The sequence below is a fragment of the Vespula pensylvanica genome, chromosome 10 (assembly GCF_014466175.1).
Source record: "Vespula pensylvanica isolate Volc-1 chromosome 10, ASM1446617v1, whole genome shotgun sequence".
NCBI classification, from domain to species: domain Eukaryota; kingdom Metazoa; phylum Arthropoda; class Insecta; order Hymenoptera; family Vespidae; genus Vespula; species Vespula pensylvanica.
In genome coordinates, this window is record NC_057694.1 from 42,994 (window position 1) to 64,706 (window position 21,713).

At 27.7% G+C, this 21,713-nt stretch overlaps 3 protein-coding genes across 15 annotated transcripts; 1 reads left to right on the forward strand and 2 right to left on the reverse strand.

Moving 5' to 3' along the window:
* Positions 1–579: 579 nt before the first annotated feature.
* Positions 580–1,498, forward strand: LOC122632242. Of its 4 annotated transcripts, none has more exons than XM_043818828.1 (3): positions 580–723; positions 1,090–1,264; positions 1,350–1,498. In XM_043818828.1, exons 2-3 carry the CDS (start codon positions 1,096–1,098, stop codon positions 1,418–1,420), a joined length of 240 nt encoding a protein of 79 aa, XP_043674763.1. In that variant the 5' UTR covers positions 580–723; positions 1,090–1,095; the 3' UTR covers positions 1,421–1,498. The 4 variants fall into 4 exon arrangements, with proteins under 4 accessions (XP_043674763.1, XP_043674761.1, XP_043674762.1 ...); XM_043818826.1 differs by having other exon boundaries at positions 613–769; XM_043818827.1 differs by lacking the exon at positions 580–723 and adding an exon at positions 886–1,029.
* Positions 1,499–1,527: 29 nt separating this feature from the next.
* LOC122632241 (bromodomain adjacent to zinc finger domain protein 1A) lies at positions 1,528–10,830 on the reverse strand. 7 transcript variants are annotated; one of them, XM_043818819.1, is made up of 15 exons: positions 10,737–10,830; positions 10,536–10,637; positions 10,268–10,447; positions 9,819–9,957; positions 9,143–9,628; positions 8,838–9,067; positions 8,085–8,758; positions 7,551–8,021; positions 6,943–7,436; positions 6,104–6,880; positions 5,790–6,016; positions 5,547–5,722; positions 5,212–5,325; positions 2,785–3,127; positions 1,528–2,136 (listed from the first exon to the last, which is right to left on the reverse strand). In XM_043818819.1, exons 3-15 carry the CDS (start codon positions 10,378–10,380, stop codon positions 1,953–1,955), a joined length of 4,428 nt encoding a protein of 1,475 aa, XP_043674754.1. In that variant the 5' UTR covers positions 10,381–10,447; positions 10,536–10,637; positions 10,737–10,830; the 3' UTR covers positions 1,528–1,952. The 7 variants fall into 7 exon arrangements, with proteins under 7 accessions (XP_043674754.1, XP_043674755.1, XP_043674756.1 ...); XM_043818820.1 differs by having other exon boundaries at positions 10,742–10,827; XM_043818821.1 differs by lacking the exon at positions 10,536–10,637.
* Positions 10,831–11,562: 732 nt separating this feature from the next.
* LOC122632258 (splicing factor 3B subunit 1) lies at positions 11,563–21,523 on the reverse strand. Of its 4 annotated transcripts, XM_043818862.1 has the most exons (19): positions 21,288–21,523; positions 20,794–20,972; positions 20,635–20,721; positions 20,406–20,532; positions 16,931–17,010; positions 16,444–16,611; positions 16,123–16,339; positions 15,632–16,036; positions 15,046–15,509; positions 14,603–14,960; positions 14,126–14,418; positions 13,909–14,034; positions 13,566–13,787; positions 13,293–13,475; positions 13,018–13,206; positions 12,780–12,955; positions 12,419–12,691; positions 12,068–12,284; positions 11,563–11,954 (listed from the first exon to the last, which is right to left on the reverse strand). In XM_043818862.1, exons 1-19 carry the CDS (start codon positions 21,313–21,315, stop codon positions 11,796–11,798), a joined length of 3,951 nt encoding a protein of 1,316 aa, XP_043674797.1. In that variant the 5' UTR covers positions 21,316–21,523; the 3' UTR covers positions 11,563–11,795. The 4 variants fall into 4 exon arrangements, with proteins under 4 accessions (XP_043674797.1, XP_043674799.1, XP_043674800.1 ...); XM_043818864.1 differs by lacking the exons at positions 20,406–20,532; positions 20,635–20,721; positions 20,794–20,972; positions 21,288–21,523 and adding exons at positions 17,111–17,194; positions 17,336–17,557; XM_043818865.1 differs by lacking the exons at positions 20,406–20,532; positions 20,635–20,721; positions 20,794–20,972; positions 21,288–21,523 and adding an exon at positions 17,336–17,557.
* Between the last annotated feature and the right edge of the window lie 190 nt (positions 21,524–21,713).

Genomic DNA, 21,713 nt, shown 5'->3' on the forward strand with positions numbered 1-21,713 from the left:
GAAATGATCTAAGCAATAACAACCTGATATGATTAGTACAGCGAAAAACCTTAGTAACAACGTCGAGACGGCGTGTGCAGCCGTTTAAATAAGGAGTGTTGCCCAATTATTAGCGAGAGATAATTTGCCGCGATGTCCTCATTTGCTCGTCGTAATTCTCTTCTAACTGGCTGGGGAAATGTCCAATGGCGACTGCGGACGGTTGGGATTCTGCATGCTGGTGGGGATAAAGTTTTGTGGACACACAACATGTCTTACATCTGTTTGACGTTCGTTATTCCCTCGCTTTCCTTTGTAGCACGTTTTTCTTTATACAATGATAGGAACTTTGTAGACATTTATGTTAAATATATGCGAATTCTTATATCGGTTAAGGTAGGTTCTCATATTGCTAATTCATGGTTACATAGGTTCTTTTATCTTAAGTCTAGGATCAGCATAAGTCGTAACACTAGATTCAACAAAAATATAGATAGTGTTTTTTAATAAACGACCCAATTTGACATATTTAATAGAAATTATCCAATGATGTCGGATACAAACGTTATGAAATAAGTAAGAACGAGACGACGTCTAGCGGAGAATTATAACATTGCAATATTTGTAGTACCATTGAAAACTACACACGGCTGAACAGTGACATCAATCGACGTTCAGTTTGTACAGTCTGTTGTGATAAGGTCTTTTCAAGAACTGTTTGTTTCGTGGTTCAGATTCGTAGTCGTAAGTTACTTTTGATCGATCGTACGAAGAGAAGGCATTATATAATGTAAAATTGTGTTTTTATTAAAATTTTTTAATATTAAATATTTGTATTAGAGAATAAAAAGGATATATTAGGCAATGTTGGATAATTTTTTTTCAAAAGTTGTGATCAATAATTAATTTATTTATACGAGTTAATTCAGTAAAGTGTAATTCATAATTATTATACAGTATATTTTCTATGAGTATAAATTTATTTTAAAAAATAAAGAAGAATAATATTCAAGAATCTGTATTATATTTTGCAAGAATTGCGTATAATGCGTGCGTATTATACATACATACACATATACACGTTTAATATAAATTATTTTCCTTTTTCAGTAAAATATGGCTGATACACCATCTAAATCTCGTCCAATGAAATATCCATATACAACAGCTGCGCAAATAGCACAGTTTCCATATCGACATTATATGAAACATAGTTGGTTAATGAAATACTGGATGATTGCTATAGTAGTCTGTGCACCATTATTTATAAAGATTCAAAAATTATGTATGTATCATTTTATTCTCAGAGATATAGTTGAAAGAATGTTATATTAAATTATTCAAATTTGAATAAAATATTAAAATTTCAGCCTATGCAGAAGAAAATGTTAAGGTATGGAATGAAAAGAGGAAGAAAGAATTTGAAGGGCATGGCCATTAAGAAAAAACTTCAATTAGTACATAACATGTTGTAACATTAAATGTAAAAGCAAAAATAAATTAATCTATACTCATATAATCCTTTATCTGTTAAATGTGAACATTTGATTGATTTTGAAAATGTTTATTACCAAATTAATTGTATAAAACATACACAGTTACAAAGGACTGTCTCAATGACCGCTGTACAGTGTAATGAATAATAATAATTTGTACCATATATTTGCGTAGGCCCAGCCTAAAGTTTTTAATTATTTGTAAACAAGCTGATCTTTGACAAAAAAAAAAAAAAGAAAAAAACGTGCTATTATACTAATTTCTGAAAATTTTGTAAAAAAAAACCACACATTTATCACATAATATAATGTATTCTGAATTAGCAAGATCTACTGTTCAGATGTGTAAATTTGTAGATAGTAATCATTATTATATTATCTAAGCATTCAGTTGAATATTTTATAAATACTTAAATGTTGCATTTTTAAATAAGCAAACTCAATCTTTTAGAGTAAAACATAAAACGTGCATTGCTTTTATCTTTTTTTTAAAATTTCGAAATTTTCTTCGTTTTCAATGCCATTTTCATTGGTATCACTCCTGTTTAATTTTGGCTTTTTAGCAATTGACTGTCCTGTGTCATCTTCCAGATTCAATCCTATTTCCTTGCATCGCTTCTCAAAATACTTTAATAATCTTGAACCTGCCCTGTAAACATAACTATTTTTAAAAGGACATAGCCTTACTCTAATTAAATATACTAATTCATATGTTCGGAGGCCAAAGATTCTTCCTTCTTCGTTAGTATAGTTGTTGTCAACCTGAATTATTTAACTAATATTTATATACAATATATATATATATATATATATATATATATATATATATATTAAATATATATAATACAAATTAAACATACAATACATACACACACACATAATTGCCATCTTAAATTATCATCTCACAGCCATAGCTTAAATTTTAAAAACTATCAAAATAATGTATGCCCATTTTACCTGACTTTTTCTATATATTAGTTAGTATAACATGTAATACATCATGAGCAAATAAGATGCCTGTACTTATATATATGTTGAATATGATTTTAAATTTTATATTTAATCTTTTAACATAGAAAATCAAAAATACTTAAAATTTTATGAAAATAATAAAAATGAATATCTTTAGAAATTTATGAAACTTCTAATTAATAAGAATAATCACAGTGTATTTCAGAATAACATACATACATTTGTATTATTAAAAAATTCAAATATAATACCAGTAGAAGTTCCTGCCTATTACTCTCACAATCTCTGGCATCCGAACTAATATAAAATATTTTATTTCGTTTTTAATTTTACTTACTTATAAACCGAACTATGTTCTTGATTATATGCTTGACAGTTTTCAAAGACCAAGTGACAGTCATCAAAAAATTGTTGCAAGTTTTCATACCCTCCATTTCCAAGTTTGTATTTGATTGTACCAAAGTCCATAGGATTAGATATAATGTCATGATAATCTGGAACCTCATCCTTTGTGACAGGAGATAGAAAAGGCCACGAATCTCTATGGTGTCTGATATCTAATAATAACTCTTGTAACTTTGCTATATATCCTTTAACTGTTTTATCTTCTTGGATATTTTCTGCAGCTCTTTTTGTTGCTCTACGAGTTTGCCTTGGTTCTGTATCATCTGAATTACTATCTGCAGAAAAATATAGATATCTTCCTTTATTAAAATATAATACTATTTATATTATGTTAACATTATAGTAATACTTAAAATAATTGTTATATATTAATCAAATAGTATATATATATGAAATAAAAAGTTGTATAAAGTTAACTGTTAAATATTATCTACATCAAAAAGTAATATTATACAAGTTAGTAACATATAAAGTACTATATTTGCAATCAACAGTTTTTTGTATGCAGCATTTGCAAAAAATGATAAATAAATATATTTCTAATTGATATACATATTATCATATAATTATTATTAACAAATATTTTGTATAAATAACTGCAATTACTACATAATAAAATGGTTAAAATTAAACATACATTACAAGCAAAATCAATAAAACAATATAAAATTTAAAAATTATAAGCTACTATTTCTTCAATTAAAGCAAAAACAATTATAGAAAAATATATTTATAGTTTTGTAACAATGCAATTTTGAAATTCCATTATTTATGATTTTATGGAAAAAAAATCCTTAAGACAAAGTTAGACTATTTGAAAGAATACATTTAATAATGGAAAGAATTCTTTCTCAAATTTATTTTTTTACAAGATTTCAATGTTATTGGTATCTTTAAAAATGGAATCCTATGAATTTCTTTGCATAAATTTCAAATGATTTTTGCATGATTTCTCGTACTATTCTGAATAAATAAGCATAAAGCTAAAAGGTCAAAAAATAATTAGTTAACGAGGTATTTTGAAAAAATGTCTAATGACATGTATTATTTTTGTTTAAATACACATACATATGCATTATTTTTTCCAAATATTCATGCACATGCATTATTTATTTTAATTGTACATGCATGTGTATATAATGCACTGGGGAAAATGTATGATCGTAAATATGTAATTCACCTTAAACCTCCTATCTTTTTCCTCTAAAATTTTTGGTTAACTTCAATCAAAGAGACTTGTTACAATTGTATTAATTACTGGATATTTTTTCAAAATACCTCGCTAGTTAATTGTTTTTCGACATTGTATCCTTGTACTTTTTTTTATTCAGAATAACATGAGAAATCAATTCATGTAAAAACATTCATAGGGCTTTATTTAAAAAAATACTGATGATCTTAAAATCTCGTAAAAAAATTATTTTGAAAAAAATTCTTTTCATCGTCAGATGTATCTTCTCAAACAGTGTAACTTAGTCTTAAGGACATCTTTTATAAAATCATATATAACAGTGTTCCGATTTAATATGTATATATGGGGTATGTTATTTAAAATCGAACACTTAAATATATTCTTTGAATCGGGTGATATGAAAAAATATAATAGGCCAAAGGTGCAATGTTCAAGAGGAGTAATTGAATATAGATAATTTTTTCAAAGTTATTCCTTCTTTTTGAGGTATCAAGGTTATTGTCGATTTTTTTTAATGAAATATTATTTTTGTCATTGTAATACGATAGCTTATAAAATATTACATTCGGAGGTTATAGCTTTTTTGACCAAGAGATAAACTTGAACGAAAAAAATTACTATCATGTTTAAATGGAAACAATGTAAAAATCATTTCAAATAGTACATAAATCATAATAAATAAACGATATAAATAAGAAATAATGTTTTCTTGTATTAATATTGCGATTATAGCATATATCCTAATAACACATCCTTTCATATTTTGAATTCATGGTAAACAGTAAAGCACAATCTCAATGAAACATCTAACAGTTTTTTTTTATTTATTTATTTGTTATTTAATTTAACAAATAAATAAACAATATAATGTACTCTTATAGAACAATTTATGCAAGTATGATTTTAAAAATATGTCATTTGAATTGAAGCACTCATTCCAAATGCTACCATTCCTATTCAAACGTGATTTTATTTTTTTGTATTACTTAATCCAAGGGAAATATTTAGGTGTTTAATTTTAAATGGAACATTTTGTGTATGTATTATATATAACAATGATTATACATTAAAAAAATGCTACGAAATGCCACTACTTATCTGTAAAAGTATTTTATGAGCATCTTTAGAAAAAATTAGACATTTATAGAAAAGGAATATGATACAGACCATCCCAGTCTGTAGATTCTGTAGTGAGGAGGCTCTTGGCAAAGCCATGGATGCGAGAGCGTGCTGCTGCTGCGCACAACCTCTCCTTGTCTCTTTCCCTTTCACGCCCCCTCACTAAGAACATAGTAAAAACTAAGAAATCTTGAAACACTGTTAAGATTACAATGATAAAGCATCTATATATTTTTTCCTTATTAGATTTTGATTACTCCTAATATACCAAAACTTATAGTAAAATGGCAATCAGTGCATAACTTATTTTTTAATTTTTACCATCCTTCAGCAAGATTAAACAATTTATTGTTTGTTGTAACATTGTTTAAAAGAATTCTTACCAAATTTAGAAATAGGTTTTCTTCTTTCTTTGCAATTTATACAAGACCACCTGCCCCTTGGCATTCTCAACAAAGGAGGTTCAATGCATTCCAAATGAAAATGATTTGAACAGATATCACAACTGACGAGTTTTCCACCACTTTTACATGAAGAACATACATTAATTGACTTGTTTCTGCCAAATAATTGAAGTTTCATTTATAATTACAATCTTATTTTTATATTTTAATAATATTACTTACATGTCTTCATCACTTCCTTCTTCCATTTCATCTTTTTGATCTTTATCTTGATCTTCTTCATCTTCGCTCTCAGGAATACGTTTGGCACGATTATGTCGAGTTTCTTTGGTTAAAATTAAATCTTCATCAATTTCATCTTCAAATTTTCTTCGTTTTTTAACTTTTTCTTTTGGTTTTATTTCTGGTGGTTTACAAGTAGAACAAAACCAATCCCCTTCAGGTACTGCCTAAAAAATACACATGATTTGCTTTTACATATATAATGATATCATTAATACAGTAAAAAATGATAAAATTATGAACGAGAGGCTTACATTTAGTTTTGGTTTTAAACAGTAAAGATGATGGCCTTTATTGCATCCATCACACAATAACATATTTTCGGCATCTCTTCGTCTTCGACATACTCGACATTGAGCATTAAATGCGCTTTTACCCCATGCAATACTATTTTCTAAAGTATTTAAGTGCACAAATAATTGAGACCAGCTCGTTGAAGCCATAAGAGATTGTTCCCATTTGTCTCGAGCTTCTTCACAAGACCATTTTTTATCTTTTTCATCTGTACCTAATGGCTTTTTTAAGTACCGTTGCTCTATAGCATGAGATAGCTGTAAAATAGCACAAGCCATTTGTTTAATATTTGTTTGTTGTTTTGGATCTGGAGAAACTTCATTTTCATTAGGAGGACCAAGGTACTTTCCAGGATCTTTATAACTTCTTATATTAATACCACTAATTTCTGAATCTGGAGTACCAGGTCTACTTTGTTTGGATTCATTTTTTACTTTATCCAATACAATATTAGGAGCAACATCTGCATCGATCTCATTTATACCATATACTAATTTTTCACACTGTTTGTCATAACTCTCATTATTTATTGCTTTTCTCCATGCATCTCGATTAATAACTTTTAAACTTCCCAAGCAACCACCTCTAATTTTTTCCTCAAAATCTAAAATAAAATCTCTTAATGTCATTTCCATTACATTATCAACCGACAAATCAGTAGGAAAATTTAGATTAGCATTTTCATATTTATTTTTCTTTCCAGTCTTATTGGTCTGTCCTTTTACAGGTTCTGAAAACTAATACAAACAATAAATTTGTATATTATCTTCTATTTCATAATTACAATCAAAATACTTACAACTTCAGAATTCAATTTGTGTCTAGGGCATTCCTCTATTACAGAAATTAAACTAGACATTTCATGTTCTAGGTTATTACGTAATTCACCTTCTCTAATTCCTCTTTTACTTAGAGAATTTATTAAAATTTCTATATCTTCTATTTTCCCATAAAAACTCCATTTAGGTCCAGTTCTTTTCCAGTGTATAGGACAATCTTTATCTCCTGTACACGCCATTAAATTATGTCTAATATCTGTTAACTCATGTTTAAAATCTTTTCTAGGGCTCACATCTTTTCTAGGAGATTTTACACCATTTTTCTCAGAAAATGTAACTTTTTTTGGTGATTTTCTAGCTTTTTTAAAACTGTTTTCTTTATCACTAAATTCATCTTCAAATTTATTTCTTAAATATGCATATGTTGCTTCTCTATCTTTTAACTCTGGATTATATGGAGTTCCTTCAGGAAGACAATTACCTGGCCACCATTCATCATTTTCCACAAATAGGCCTATATGCGAAAAGATAATATAGTTTGTAACTAATTGTATATTATTACAGAAAGAAGCACGAAATTAATTATTTTATAATTATGAATATATTTATTAACATAATTTAAAATAACCTGGTATTGACAAGAATCTCCAATATCTCCTATGAGCTCTATCTGCACCTAAATATACCATCATTTTGTCATCTTTAGATGCTTGCTGTAATTCTTTTAATTTATATTCATATTCTTCTCTTTTTTTTTCTTCTTCGCAACTACCACGTGTAATTTTTTTCGGTTTCTGATCTTCATCATCTAATTTCCCTTCTTTTTCTTTCAATTTTTCTTTTTCTTCTTTTCCTTTTTTTTGTTCAGCAATCATAAATGATTTTAATTCTTTTTTTGCTTGATGAAGTTTTTCATGTCTTTCTTCAATAAAATCACGTATCGAAGCAAAAGTAAGTAATTGATTTATGAGACACGTTACTAATTTTAATTTATCATCTAAATTAAATTCACAAACACTCCGATGCCCTAACAATCTTAAAATATATGTTTCATTTATTCTTAAAAGAAGTGCAGGATCATCAAGATTTGTATATCCACCTAATAATAAATCATATTTTATTATAATGTTATCACAAATACAAAAAGAAATTTAATTCATACCTCGTTGAGAATAGCGCCATTTTGAAGCAGCTTCGCTTATTCGACCACCAGAACTTAATAGATGCTGTCTTAAAATCTCACTTAATGTTGTATGATCTAATGTAAGCTCTGATAACTTACATCCATGTTGTGTTTGACACCATTTAGAAGCTATGGTTGCTAATTTTACTGATTTCTCCATAGATGATACTCCTTCGTATATATTAATATCAACTACTAAGTTAGATGCATGTGCATGAATTTCATCTTCCTCTGCTGCTTGGTATTTGAAAATATTTGACAGTAGTAACTGCAATAAATCACTCCATGGTCCAGAGGCTTCTTTGGTTAACATTGATCTTTCTAATAAATCAAAGTTAAAGCCACTAGGAAAATATGAAAAGACTTCTAACTCTTCGTTGAAAAATTCCAGAAATTCTAAGATAAATGCACAATCACCAAACTTTTCATTAGGTATACTAGAATTAATTGGGACAGATTCTGGAATAGGACGAAGATCTTCACATTCGAGATCTTCTCGTGGTTTATTCCATTGCCTTACATATGCAGCAAGAGCTGCTAATTTTTGCTTCTCCTCTTTTTTTCGTTCACTTTTCAATACTCTTTCCTCTTTACGTTTTGCTTTTTCTTCAAGAGCTTTGGCTTTAAGATCTTCTTTAAATTTACCATTTGTTCTGTTGACAAACTTTAAAGCATTAAGAAAATCTTAAGATATCATATAATTTTTTATTAAATATAATAAACATATCTTACCTTGGTTTTCTATATTTTTTTACAACTATTCCAGTTTCATTCACTTTTTTTAATGGATCAGATTTTTCAAAGGTTCTATGTTTGGATACATCTGAAGTAAGAAATTTTTCTATAGACTCTTGTTTATGTTTTACTACTTTTTTGGTACGCATAGAAAAATCAGGTGCAGGTCCGGTAAATATTGTATCAAAACGCACTTTACTGATACCATATTTTTGTAAGACACTCTCCTAAGGAAAATAACGAATGAAAGTATAGTAAATCTTATGAAAATACAAATATAATAATTGTTATATTCTGCTAACCTTAACTATCCATATACTATTTTCATTTTGTTCACAGAGCTGACGGAGAAATATTTTATTACGTTCCCTACTATAATGTTGTTTTCGTCTTCTTACTTGTCCAGCTTCTACTATCATAAGTTGACTAACATCAGAATCTCCGCAATCCAATTGCTCTACTTCGTAACGAAATAGCTTGGCTGGTGGATGATATTGATGTTCTTGTGGACTCCTATGATTATAATTAAATCGATCATATATTTGAATATTTATATAGAAATAAAGTATGTACCTGCTAGTATCTTTAATATAAGGTTTAAGTTGTTGCTCTGTTGGTTCGATAACCTGAAGAACATGACAATCACACCATGATTCTTCAGTAAAACTTGCTTCAACCATTTCACCAACAAAGTATCGATCTCTTGCAAATTGGTAAACATCCTCTACCATTTCGTTAAAAGATGATCTATTTGTTTTACTGGCAAGGTATAATATAGGAATCCGTAACTATGAAAAATAAGGTTCTAAGATATAAGAGAAGTAATGGAACAGTATAGTCCAAATAATAAATATTACATGCATAACACAGTCATAAGTGTATTTAAATACTTCTGTTTAATGCACTGTCATTATCACTCATTAAATAGAAAAACAAATAACACGATATGGGGTAATATAATATATAAATATATCATACTTCCATTGGAAACTCCTTCAAACTTTTTTTAGCATTTTCTTCACATTGCAACGCTTCTTCATATGTCATATTAGTTCTTCCTGTGATACTGCATGACCATATAAGAGAGTTGCATAGAATAATTCTCTCGCAAAATTCACTGTAACATATAATATTAACAAATGAATCATATAACTTCTGAAGTAAAGAATTATTAATAGTAATAGCTATATAATATTTATTTAAAAGATAAGACTACAAAATAGATTAGTCCTTTTGCTATCATATTAAAACTAAATAAATTGCATATGTTCAAAAATAAATAAATAAATAAAAACAAAATTCTATGCTATTAAAAAAGATGTGAGCATAATTTCAAATATTGAAACAAACATTATAAAGCGAATAAATCCAAATGAACGATAAAATTGCTATGTTTTTCTCGATTTTTCTTAGTATTATTAACTTACTTGTAGTCCTTGAAGATTTCATTAGTAACTTCACAATGGAAAACCTCATCGTCGTCCTTAAAGTCGGAGGAGACGTGAAGACGTTGAAAGGGCTGCTTACGAAGAAGCGGCATGTCAACGCTTGACGTCAAGATCACTTAACATCCGCTCGTTTGCGGCTTTTATTGCTTGATAATCGATCTTACAAACAAGGAGTTTTCTTTTTATTTTTATGCATTAGAGAAGAAAGCAAAAAGCAAAGAAGATTGGACGGTTTATTTGGTCTTACGTTCTTTTTGAACGATACGACGGTACAACGATGACAAATTGGCATGAATACAGAAACCGATGTGTTTTTTAACCGATGATGCACGTACGTAGTAAGTGAACGCTATCACGAATAATAATGTAAAACAGTTGACCGTAGTTTATTATTATTCCGCTATGATAATATAAATCGACAATGTATTCCAAGTATTATTATACACACCATACCAATTTTAATTCACATAAAGACTCATCAATTCTTGACAAAGCGCGTTTTTTCACGGCGGCTTATGAAAATGCATGCATTCACACCTGGCATACACCGTGAAGACCGGAAACTACCGTAAGGACAAATTATGCCAACTTAGCAAAAATCGATCTTTCGAACAATGATTTCGTGGCTTTGATTGTCACATTTATATATAAATCTTTCTTATAGAGATTGAATATGAAACATTTCAATTTGTTTTCTGTCTTATCATTACATAAATATCATTCATTAAACTGGAATCATTCTCTTCGAATAATGTCTTGTAATATAAAAGTGCTTTGATTGATATATTTGAATACGTATTCGGTTTATAAAGTTGGCAATGTCTAAGTTTTTTTTTTTTACATGTAAGAATCATTTGGCGGGAACGATTTTTGTAAAACGTAATTGTAATAGAATTTTCTTCGTTGGAATTTGAATTTACATAAATAGATTTACGCGAGTCATTTTGTTTGTATTTTCTTTAATCGTTACAATTTCCTTCTTTTTCCAATAAAAAAACATTTTGAAAATAACTAGAGAAAAAGTACACTCAACGATTCAAATATCTTTAGAATTATTAATGGAAGCAACAATAAAACGAAATTTTTCATGTACAAGGCAGAAAACATTAAGAGTATTACTACATCGCAGATTGTATTCCTATTAATTTCACTGTGCAGATAAATATATTTCAAATGTTCATACAATATCTTCAACGTGCTCGAAATTACATTTTCTCTACTATTATAATTATTCAAAAATATATATATACTACTGCAAAATCAATTAGACACAATTATTAGATAGGCTTTTATTTTTACAATTTTATTAATAAACATAATTACTAACTTAAATAGAAATTTTCTTAAACTATTTATATGGTTTATTGAATAAAGCAAACAAAAAATAAATATCGTAGCTATATTAATTTGATTCAATATAATACGAAACACATTTTTTATAATGCATTATAAATTGACTGTAATAATTGTCATAGATATTACATAGTTTGCACATTGTACTTATTCATTACAAAATATAGTCCAATTCGTATCTTATATATTGATTCTTTGGATCATTCATAATTCGTGGATAACCAGCAACAAGAGCATCTTGTCCACCAATATAAAGAGAATTATATATTTTCCAATACACATCTCGAACTTTTCTAGCAGGATGAAATAAACCCTAAAATAAAAAAACAAAATAAAGTATATATAGAAAATAATATTAATATTGCTAAAAAAAAAAACATACATAAAATTTAAGTGGACTTTATATATTTATATATATTAATGTACCTGTAATGTATATTGCAATATTTTTATTGGGCCAAGTGCAACACGTAAACCATCAACTGCATCCATAAATGCTTGTACCAAATGTGGTGAAGTTTCAAAAACATTGGGCCATACATGATTTAATAAATGAATTAGTGCATCTTCGCAGCCAAAACCATAAACACCAAGTGCCATATGTTTAATAGCTGCACAAGCTGTTTGTCTATGTACTAAATCCCTGTTGCATAATAAAATTAATTGTGAATATACTCTAATGTCTATAAAATTAATTGTGAATATACTAAAATCGATATATCATTATAGCAATAGTTTTTATAATAACAGAAGTATATATTTATACAATGAACTTACCTATCCATAAGTGCATCTTCTAATAATGGACTAACAGCATAGATATAATCTTTTCCCATTTCTCCAATATATTCAAATAGAAAAGATAAAGATTTTAGTACACCATTCTGGACATTTAATTCAGGTACTCTGTACTCATTCATTAATGCTGGTAAAACTGTAAATGGGCTGCATGTTTCTGCAACTATGGCTATAGCTACGGTTGTGCATACACGATTTTGACGCTCTTGAACTTTTAAATTATTTAAAAGTGTGGCTAAAACATCATGTGGTCTGAAAACGTAAATATATATTTTTTAATTTTATTATTTATTAGTTTTTATTATTATTTGTAATAAACATTCTTTAGTTTGGTATTTACCCAATAGCTTTTGCAATATAACCAAAAGTATTTACGGTTGCTCGTCTAATTGCTTTTTTATGTGCCTTTAATAATTCTAAAAGTTCAAAACATATCCTCATCCATTCGCGAGCGGAAACATATTCGGGTCCTCTGTCTGCTATTCTACCTACAAGATCGATACAATTTTCTTGTACCTATAAAATAATGAATTTAATAATTTTGTAATAATCTGAGTTTATTATAAAAGTAACATAACCTTTTCATGTCTATTTTTTAAAATAGGAGTCAGTCGTGGTAATAAATCTTTTATAGGTGGAGTCATCTTAGTCATTCCTATCACATTAACAATAGCCTTTAAAGCTCCCAAAATACTGCCTAAAACTTCTGGATATTCTTCACCTAAATATTCATAAAGTACAACACCTAGATGACCCATAAGTTTTTCCTAAAATATTTAAGAATTTGTTTTATTATATTTAAGAATTTATATAATGTTATTTGGTTTCAAAATTTATAGAATATTAATTTTACTTCTTGACAGGTTTTCATAACAACTGCAATACGTGAAATTAGATCAGCTGCTTGCTGCCGTACTTTAGCAGATTTATTATTTAATCTCCATAATATGGTACCACATATTTGAGGTAAATAAGCCTTAACTCTTTTTCCTAATGTATTGACAATAGTACCAAAGCCGTTAAGCATTACAACATCCTATAATGAAAAATAATTATTTATACATTGAGTCTGTAAATTATTACGATTAATAAAAAAATGTATTACGATTAGAAAAATATAATATACCTCTGTAGTTTGTTCTTGAAATGCATACAATATACCATCAATAAGTTGTTCTTCCAAACGAGAATCGACATCAGCTGCTCCTAAATTACCCATTATCTTTTCAATAGTTTCCATAACCATTTTTCTATATTGTTCATTTTCGTCTTTTAAATCATCTACTACTCTATTAATAATTTCTGATGCACCAACTTTATTTGCTATTTCTACGGTTGTGTCTACAAGCTATAACGTAATTTATATTTATATTATACTTTTATACAATTATATACATATACACACACATACACACACTTTTTGTTCGATTAAAGATATCATATATATATATATATAATGCAAAATATACCTGTCGATAATTCCTACGATCTAATGCCATTCGGTGATTCCAGAAATGTTTAAAGAAGTGTGGCAGAATTTCATCTTTTATATATTGTGCTTCGACGCCATCAGTTCCGCAACATTGTTTGACAACCTAATTATAAATTGGAAGTTATATATTATGTAAGAAGAAAATTTATTAATGTAAATAATTTAAATGCATAAGTATTTAAATTATATCTTACTTTTAAGACTATTTTTTTCATCTCTTCATCAGGAGATTGAAATTCTCGAATAAGAATTAACATCACTTCGCGAGTATAATAATTAGCATATTCAGCATCCATAAGAGGTATAAGATATCCAATTGCTTTTAAAAATGCAGCTAAACCTTTCCCTCTGTGTGTCCGTATACCTTTCCACAATGGTTTTAAAACAGAATCAAAGCTTTCAATACCATACGGTGTTGCTGCTTCAGCTAAAGCTGCTATAGCTAATGCAGTGATAGTACGAACTTTTTGTTGTTCATCAACCAGTCCTACAAATAAGATGATTTACCTTTGTAAGTAAATAACGTATTATTGGGTTGGCCAATAAGTAATGTCCAAATTTTTAGTAAAAAAATATTAAGTATAGTGTTATTTATTTAAATATATAATATTGAAAATTCTGATATTATTTATTAGCCAACGTAGTATAATATAATATAATTTGATATTTACCATGTTCTATTATTTCGACCAAGCTTTTCAAATGTGGTAATATAGCACATCCCATAAGAATAGCGATTTGCTGAACGATTTTAATACCTGTATGTCTTGCTTGCCAAGACTTTTTACTACGACATACAGCTTTTAAGAACGGTAATAATGAAGGAATTCCCAAGGCGGAAGCAACAACAGCAAATGCTCTAGCAGTTGTGTTACGAACATATTCATCAATATTATCGATGTCAGGTCTCATTGTGGAAATCATAGTAGCTAAACCTGCGGCTTTTGCTAAATTGGAAATGATTTCTCTACCTTCAACACGTGCATAATAGTCTTCATCAATTAACAAAGGTTCAATAACAACTAAAATCTATGAAAAATAAAACATTGTTTTATATATCATAATTATTCTAAGTAAATAACGTACTTGATTTTAATTGACACAATATTCTTACCTTGTGCACGTATGGTCTAACCAAATCATCTAATTTATAAAGAATACGATCAATAACTTTTACAAGCAGATGTCTTTCTTGATCTTCAAGAGTAGGAGACATCAATAGAGGCAGAATTTGATTGAACAGTGGTCCGGCTCCAAATTCTCTTGCCTTATCTGTAATTTGTCTTAGAGCAGCCTTTCTCATTGGTGGTGTACCATTTTTAATTTTTAGGAGTAGTTTCATAATTTTCCTTTCCTTTTGTTCTTCTGGACTAAGAGTTTCTTCATCCACATCAACTAAGAGTTTATCAAAATATTGAGCATCTTCTGGTTTCATAAATGGTAAATTGCCCTTTGGTTGATTGTCTACAAACTTTGCATTCTTATCTTCAGTCTGAATAAAGAATCCTTGGGGTGTACCAGCAATAGGAGTTGGTGTTGCTGTGAGTTTTCTTGCAGGTGTACGTATTGGTATATATCCTATTAAAAATATAAACAATTTATTCACCCTATTAAAATATAGACAATTTAAAAACATATAACTGTATATACATATGGCTTAATTTACATGTTTACTATTAATGCAGAAAATACAAAAATACCTGCAGGCGGTTGTAGAACTTTATAACCAGGTGGGAATAAAGCATCTAATTCATCATCAGAAAGTGGTCTATTCCTTTCATCTATTTCTCTTTCCCAACGGTAAGCTTGTAGTTGTTCTGGTGTCATAGACATCAAATGTCCTGGTGTTGGGGTTGCTAAACCCATTGCTTTAGGTCCTGTGGGTGTAACTCCACTTGGAGTTAAAACAGTGGCTTGGTGTGGAGTTGTAAGTGGAGTAGCAGGTGTTTGCGGAGTCATGGATCCAGGCGTTTGATTTGATGGCGTTTCATCCCATCTACTGCGCCTTTTACTGGCTGATGGTGTTGGTGTTTCTTGAATTAAATCTCCGGTTACTCTATCTGTTCTGGGAGTTTCGGCCCATCCACTGCTATGTCCAGGTGTTTCTATTTTTAATATTTGTATTACTTATAATTTATTCTATTACCATTTCAGAAACAATGATTCATTTTAACATTTACTTTGAATTTACCTCTTTCTGTTTTTGGTGTCTCATCCCAACGATTTCTACGACTTGAAACAGTTTTTTCATGTGATGGTGTTTCTCTACCAGGAGTAGCAGCACCAGGAGTCGCATGCCCTGGTGTGGCATCCCACATCCTAGTGCTTATTCCTGGCGTAGCTCCAGGTGTTTCTCCTCCTTTACCATGGCCAGGAGTTTCATCCCATCTAATAGCAGCCGGAGTTACCTACAAAATTTATTTGGAAAATAAATAGTACATAATTAGTATATAAAGTATATAAAATTAAATAAATTAAAAAATGTTTTATTTAAAACTATTGTGATTCTCACATCAGCATTATCCCATGAAGTTGGCGTAGCTGAAGTACCAGATATTTTCTTAGATGTGGGAACATCATCTGTTTGATCCCAACGTCCTCTTTTCTTAGGTACTGGTTTAGGTTCACCATTTGCTTTTAAAGTACCTTCCTTGGCTTTTTCTGCTAATTTCTTTCTTAACTAAAAATTTACAAATTAAATTAGGTTAACATTATGTTCAGAAATATAATAAAAATGAGTAAAACACTAGAGTTATATTAAGTATAGTTAAATAGTAATGTGATATTTTATAAATATATTACTAAAAGTGTAGAGTATTGTATTATAAATTATTAGATAATTATGTAATTAGTAAAATTATTTTGCAAAAGAAAACCAATGTGGTAAAATAACGTAGTTAAAAGAGAACATCAGAAATTAATGATATATGTATAATGTATAATTCTGTTATATACACATTTATTAAACTTTTATAGAATTTGAAATTGTTATTACAAACCTCAGTTTCTTCTCCTTTCAGCAATTGTTCCCGCATTATTTCAGTAAACGTCCTAGAACCAATGTCTGGAGTTTTGCCACCTGTAATCACGAATCAAACGTAACGCAAAGCGCAACTATTAGACTATTATTGATAAAAATTCTTACATTTATATTTTTAATTATGATTGGTCCTACTCACTTCATTTCAATAATTTTTATTTAATGCCCTTAGAATATCTGTTCATATTCTAAGTAAACTACTGGATTGACTCTCATTTCCGCGCTGCACGAATGATAGTATTTGTCAAAAATTTGGAAATATTACAGCATCCAAACATATAGAATAATATAGGGTTTCATTCTATATAGTTATTGCAACGAGTTTCAGAGAGTTGCAACAGTAGGTGGCATATAGCATACGTACGTGAATGTTTTCTGCCATATGGAGTATTGTCCTGCTCAAGTCTTCCATATTGAAAAATACTTTAGCCATCTAGAAATTAACTCATTCTAGTCATTAATAATATTTGCACTCATACCATTCATACTGTTTCATTGAATAAGTTTGTGTTTTTAACATATTTGACACAATGAAACTCAATATATAGAATTAAAACATGGAACTTTACTTAAAAAAATATAAAAAAAAAAAAAGAAAAAAAAAGAGAGATTAAAAAAAAAGCAAATATTAATACAAAATAATTTTGATTTTGTTTATTCGTTCACGTTCCACAAAAAAAGTTTTACATAAAAATTTAAGAATATTACATGATAACTATATTGTAATCATTTCTCTTTTGTAATAAATAATTATTTATAATCTAAATAGGAATATATGTAATTATTACAACTAACAATTGATTTTCTATCATCACTGAAATATAGAATTATTATCATATCATAACTGGAATTTACTTTAATTTTAATATGATAGAAAAATAAAAAATAAATTACCATAATATAACTGAGTTTCATTGTACCATATAGTGAACAAAAGTTTATTTTTGTCCTCAACAATTCAATCTTATTTGACCTTCAATACAGTATCCTCAGTTAGTGGTTGATTCCATTAAGTTGACCATCACTAAGATTGGAAAAAAATGTTTATATTAGTATATTTTTCAAAAGAAACACATTCACTCTCTTCATTCATGCCAGTTTTCACAATATATATTACACTTGCGTCTAAAATATTAAATATGGTCATACACATGTGCTCAGAATATTGTCATTTCAAAAAAATTTATGATGACATCGAAGATATTAAAGTTTTGATAAGACATAACATTATAAGTCAATTGTGATTATATATACATATATATACACATACGCATTCGTGCATACACACACACACTATATAATTCCAAATATATTACATTCTATAGGAATAGATGTCACAAATTCAATATTAAATGTCAAAATAATTTTTTATTTACGTTTTATCATTTATACTTATATCATGATATTTAGTTTTTTTTATAACTACTGTATACAACTACATTTTTTTTAAAAGGGTAGATTTCAAATTTGAATTACAAGAAATTATAGAATTTTGTTAATATATAGCATCATAGATCATTCATTGAGACACAAGAATTTTTCTTACCAATTTTCTATCTATGGAGATAACATTCTTGAGATATCAGTTTTCTTTCTATTATTCTTTATTTTTTTTTTTTTTTTTTAAAGCTGTTAACAAAAGTTGTTTATCTTAATATAATATATCAGTTTATAAAAAAAGTACTAAAAATTATTTAAATAAGTTCAAAAAGTTATGAACAAAAAAGTTTACATATTTTAAAAATTAGTTTAAAATTCTGAGATTTTTTATATCAATAAAGAATGTTTAAAAAATAAATAAGAAATTAACTAGTTTTTATTACTATAGAAATTATATGTTGTGTTTAGAGTATATAAAGATAACAGAAACAAAAAACATGCCAACAAAGTATCTTTAATGTACTGATTAAATCATCTAAAATTAAAAATATAAATATTTTAATTACTTTTCATGATATAAATAAGTTTATAGGAAAAGATATGTTTAATTCAATGAAATTGATATAATAATCATATTTTTTTTTTAAACTCATATTTTTAAAAATATGGGGATTGTTGACCTTTTTTTAAATGAATTTAACTTTTCGTTTATACAAAAGTTATAAAAGCAGATTCAGATAAATTCAACATGTCTTAAATTTCTCAATCTTTAAAATAGTAAATGATAACTAAATATATTTATATTTTAAACGACAAAGCATTCTCTATTGATATAGAAAATTTATAAATTTAAAAAAGAAATTGTGAACTTTTGTGTTTATAACTTTCCCAATTGTTTAATATTTTTTTTTTTTTTTTTTACAGTAAAATGCACTAAGATGTACAACTTTTATTAATGGAAGCTTTTCTGAGAAAAAAAAAAAGAATGTTAGAGATTTTTTAGTTCTTTAGATTAAAATGAATAGAAAAGAATGTAATTTTTTACTCAAGACAAAATTCTCTAGATATTCTTGGTTTCATAATTTCTTGAATTTCCAAGTTTAGGATCTTCCCTTATAAAAACTAAAAGTAGACAATATTGTCTATAATATATATTAATATTTATTACTTAACAAAAGTATAGTATCATTAACTGGCAGTAACTTGCTGTGTACTGATGGAATAGAGAAATCATAATATAGACATCTTTGCCAAAATAAAATAATTAATGCAACTAATTATTAAATTAGCAATTTATTAAATTGAGAACTGACAGCATGTGATTTAAAGTAAAGAAGTAAATTGATATATTATACGTTTTTACTACACAATATCAAAACTGACTACTTGAAATTTGATTAAATTGATATATAAATAAGTGCTATTATAAATAAGGAGGTCATTACTAGAAAGCAGTGTTTATAAACTAACCCAATAAATCCTTTTATTCATAATTCAGTACTAGAAATACCATAAGAAATTATAACACATAATAATAAACAATTTAATTGGTCCAGAAATGATTACTTCAACAAATAGAAAATTTTATTATTGTCATCTAAAATACAAAACGAGTAAAAACAATGTTAAGCATTATGCAGTAGTATAAAAAATGATTGAGTACGTCATACGGAAATTGGTGATATTTATAGATTTGGATTATATCACTTATCATCATAACATAATGAAAACAATATACTGAGAATTATTATAAACACCAAATTGCTTGCGACTCAATTTAAATTTCCCGAATAAAATCATGCATAATAATCTTATAAAAGAATAAGAGAAATAAAACTTGTAATATTTTACATAATCATATAATAATGAATATAAAATCTTTATGTGCAAACTTATTACACAATCACATATTTTATCAGTTATCAGTACTAAAAATGTACTATTTCCAAAAGATATTTTAATATTTTTGATTGTTACCTTTTAGTATATTATAAAAAATAATTGATAATTATTGGATTTTTGTATAATATTTACAATAAAAAAAGAATACAAACCTTCTGCAAAAGGATCAACTCGTTCTGGGGAGATTATCATTCTTCGTCTCTTTTGTCTATATTCATCTTCTCTGTCAGCTATAGTAGGACGTCGTCTATCGGCAAAGGGATCAAAATCTTTGTCGCTCTGATTAAAATTAAAAAAACATCATATTAATTGCATTTTATATATATAACAAAAATAAGTTTAAATACATATAACATTATATAAATATTTGGAAGAAAATACCTGTGCCACATCATTAAGAAGAGCTGCAGGTGCATTATACCCAGCTCTTTTATTTGAGCCAAATGTATTAGGTTCATAATCTTCATCCTTAAATAAGAAATTATATTTACTTAATTTTTAATACAGAATACAATATACTCATGAATAAAATTTACTTACTTCGATTTCATCATTAGCAGCAATTGAAGTAACATAACCATCATATTTGTTATTACTTCCATCATAAATATCTTGATCATAAAAACCTGTCTTGCCCAGTCCTACTTGATCTTTTTCTGTTGTTGCATTTTGAATTTCTTTTTTTTTGGATTGTATCTCACGGATCTGAGCTTCAATATCTAAAATACGTTATATTAATAAATATTAATAAAAGAAAGTTATGTTATTTTACACACATATAGAAACTGATACCATAACAATAGATGAATTAAAATATAAAATTGCAGATGCAAATAAAATTATTGTGTTATATGATAAAATATATACATATTATAATTTAAGAAATCTTTATTACTTATACGGATTCAAAATACTTTCTAACCTAATAAAACATCAATCATTGATTTGTTGATTAAAATCCACAAAGTTTATTTAATTTAATCTAATAATAAATGTATATAATACAAAAAGAAAGTAATTATAACAACACAGACCTTCATGCGTACGTGGAATGGAATCCATTGCAATAGTGTTGGTCCAATAAATTGTATTAAACCCACTGTATTATAGCAATCAGTATCAATACGTACAGAAATGCTTCACCATATTAACTTTTTTACTATATAAAAGAAAAATTCTCATATAGGCCAGAATATTAGATAGAGTAGCTCAGATGACCATTGGATTGTGGCAAATTAGTAATTCCTGCTATATCGACGCGCCTTGGAGATGGCGCAGTTGAACCATGAAAATGCGAAAGAACTAGAGAGAAAAAGGAAGATAATCAATATAACAATTACTCGTCAAAGAACACGTGGAAATATATTTTGTAATTGTATTCACGCGTGCAATTTTATATTTTAATAAAGTTATTGTTTTTATATTTAAGCAATGAAATTTTAGCAACTCAATTATCAGTT

Excerpts from the sequence above, each read along its gene's own strand:
- LOC122632242 (XM_043818828.1), top strand. The coding sequence starts at position 1,096 with ATGGCTGATACACCATCTAAATCTCGTCCAATGAAATATCCATATACA. Across the intron at positions 1,265-1,349 it reads TATAAAGATTCAAAAATTAT|CCTATGCAGAAGAAAATGTT; the intron begins GTATGTATCATT and ends TTAAAATTTCAG.
- LOC122632241 (XM_043818821.1), bottom strand. The coding sequence starts at position 10,380 with ATGCCGCTTCTTCGTAAGCAGCCCTTTCAACGTCTTCACGTCTCCTCC. Across the intron at positions 8,759-8,837 it reads AAAAAATATAGAAAACCAAG|AACAAATGGTAAATTTAAAG; the intron begins GTAAGATATGTT and ends GTTTGTCAACAG. Across the intron at positions 8,022-8,084 it reads ATGGCGCTATTCTCAACGAG|GTGGATATACAAATCTTGAT; the intron begins GTATGAATTAAA and ends ATTTATTATTAG.
- LOC122632258 (XM_043818862.1), bottom strand. The coding sequence starts at position 21,315 with ATGGATTCCATTCCACGTACGCATGAAG. Across the intron at positions 20,973-21,287 it reads CATTCCACGTACGCATGAAG|ATATTGAAGCTCAGATCCGT; the intron begins GTCTGTGTTGTT and ends AACGTATTTTAG. Across the intron at positions 16,340-16,443 it reads CTTCATGGGATAATGCTGAT|GTAACTCCGGCTGCTATTAG; the intron begins GTGAGAATCACA and ends TAAATTTTGTAG.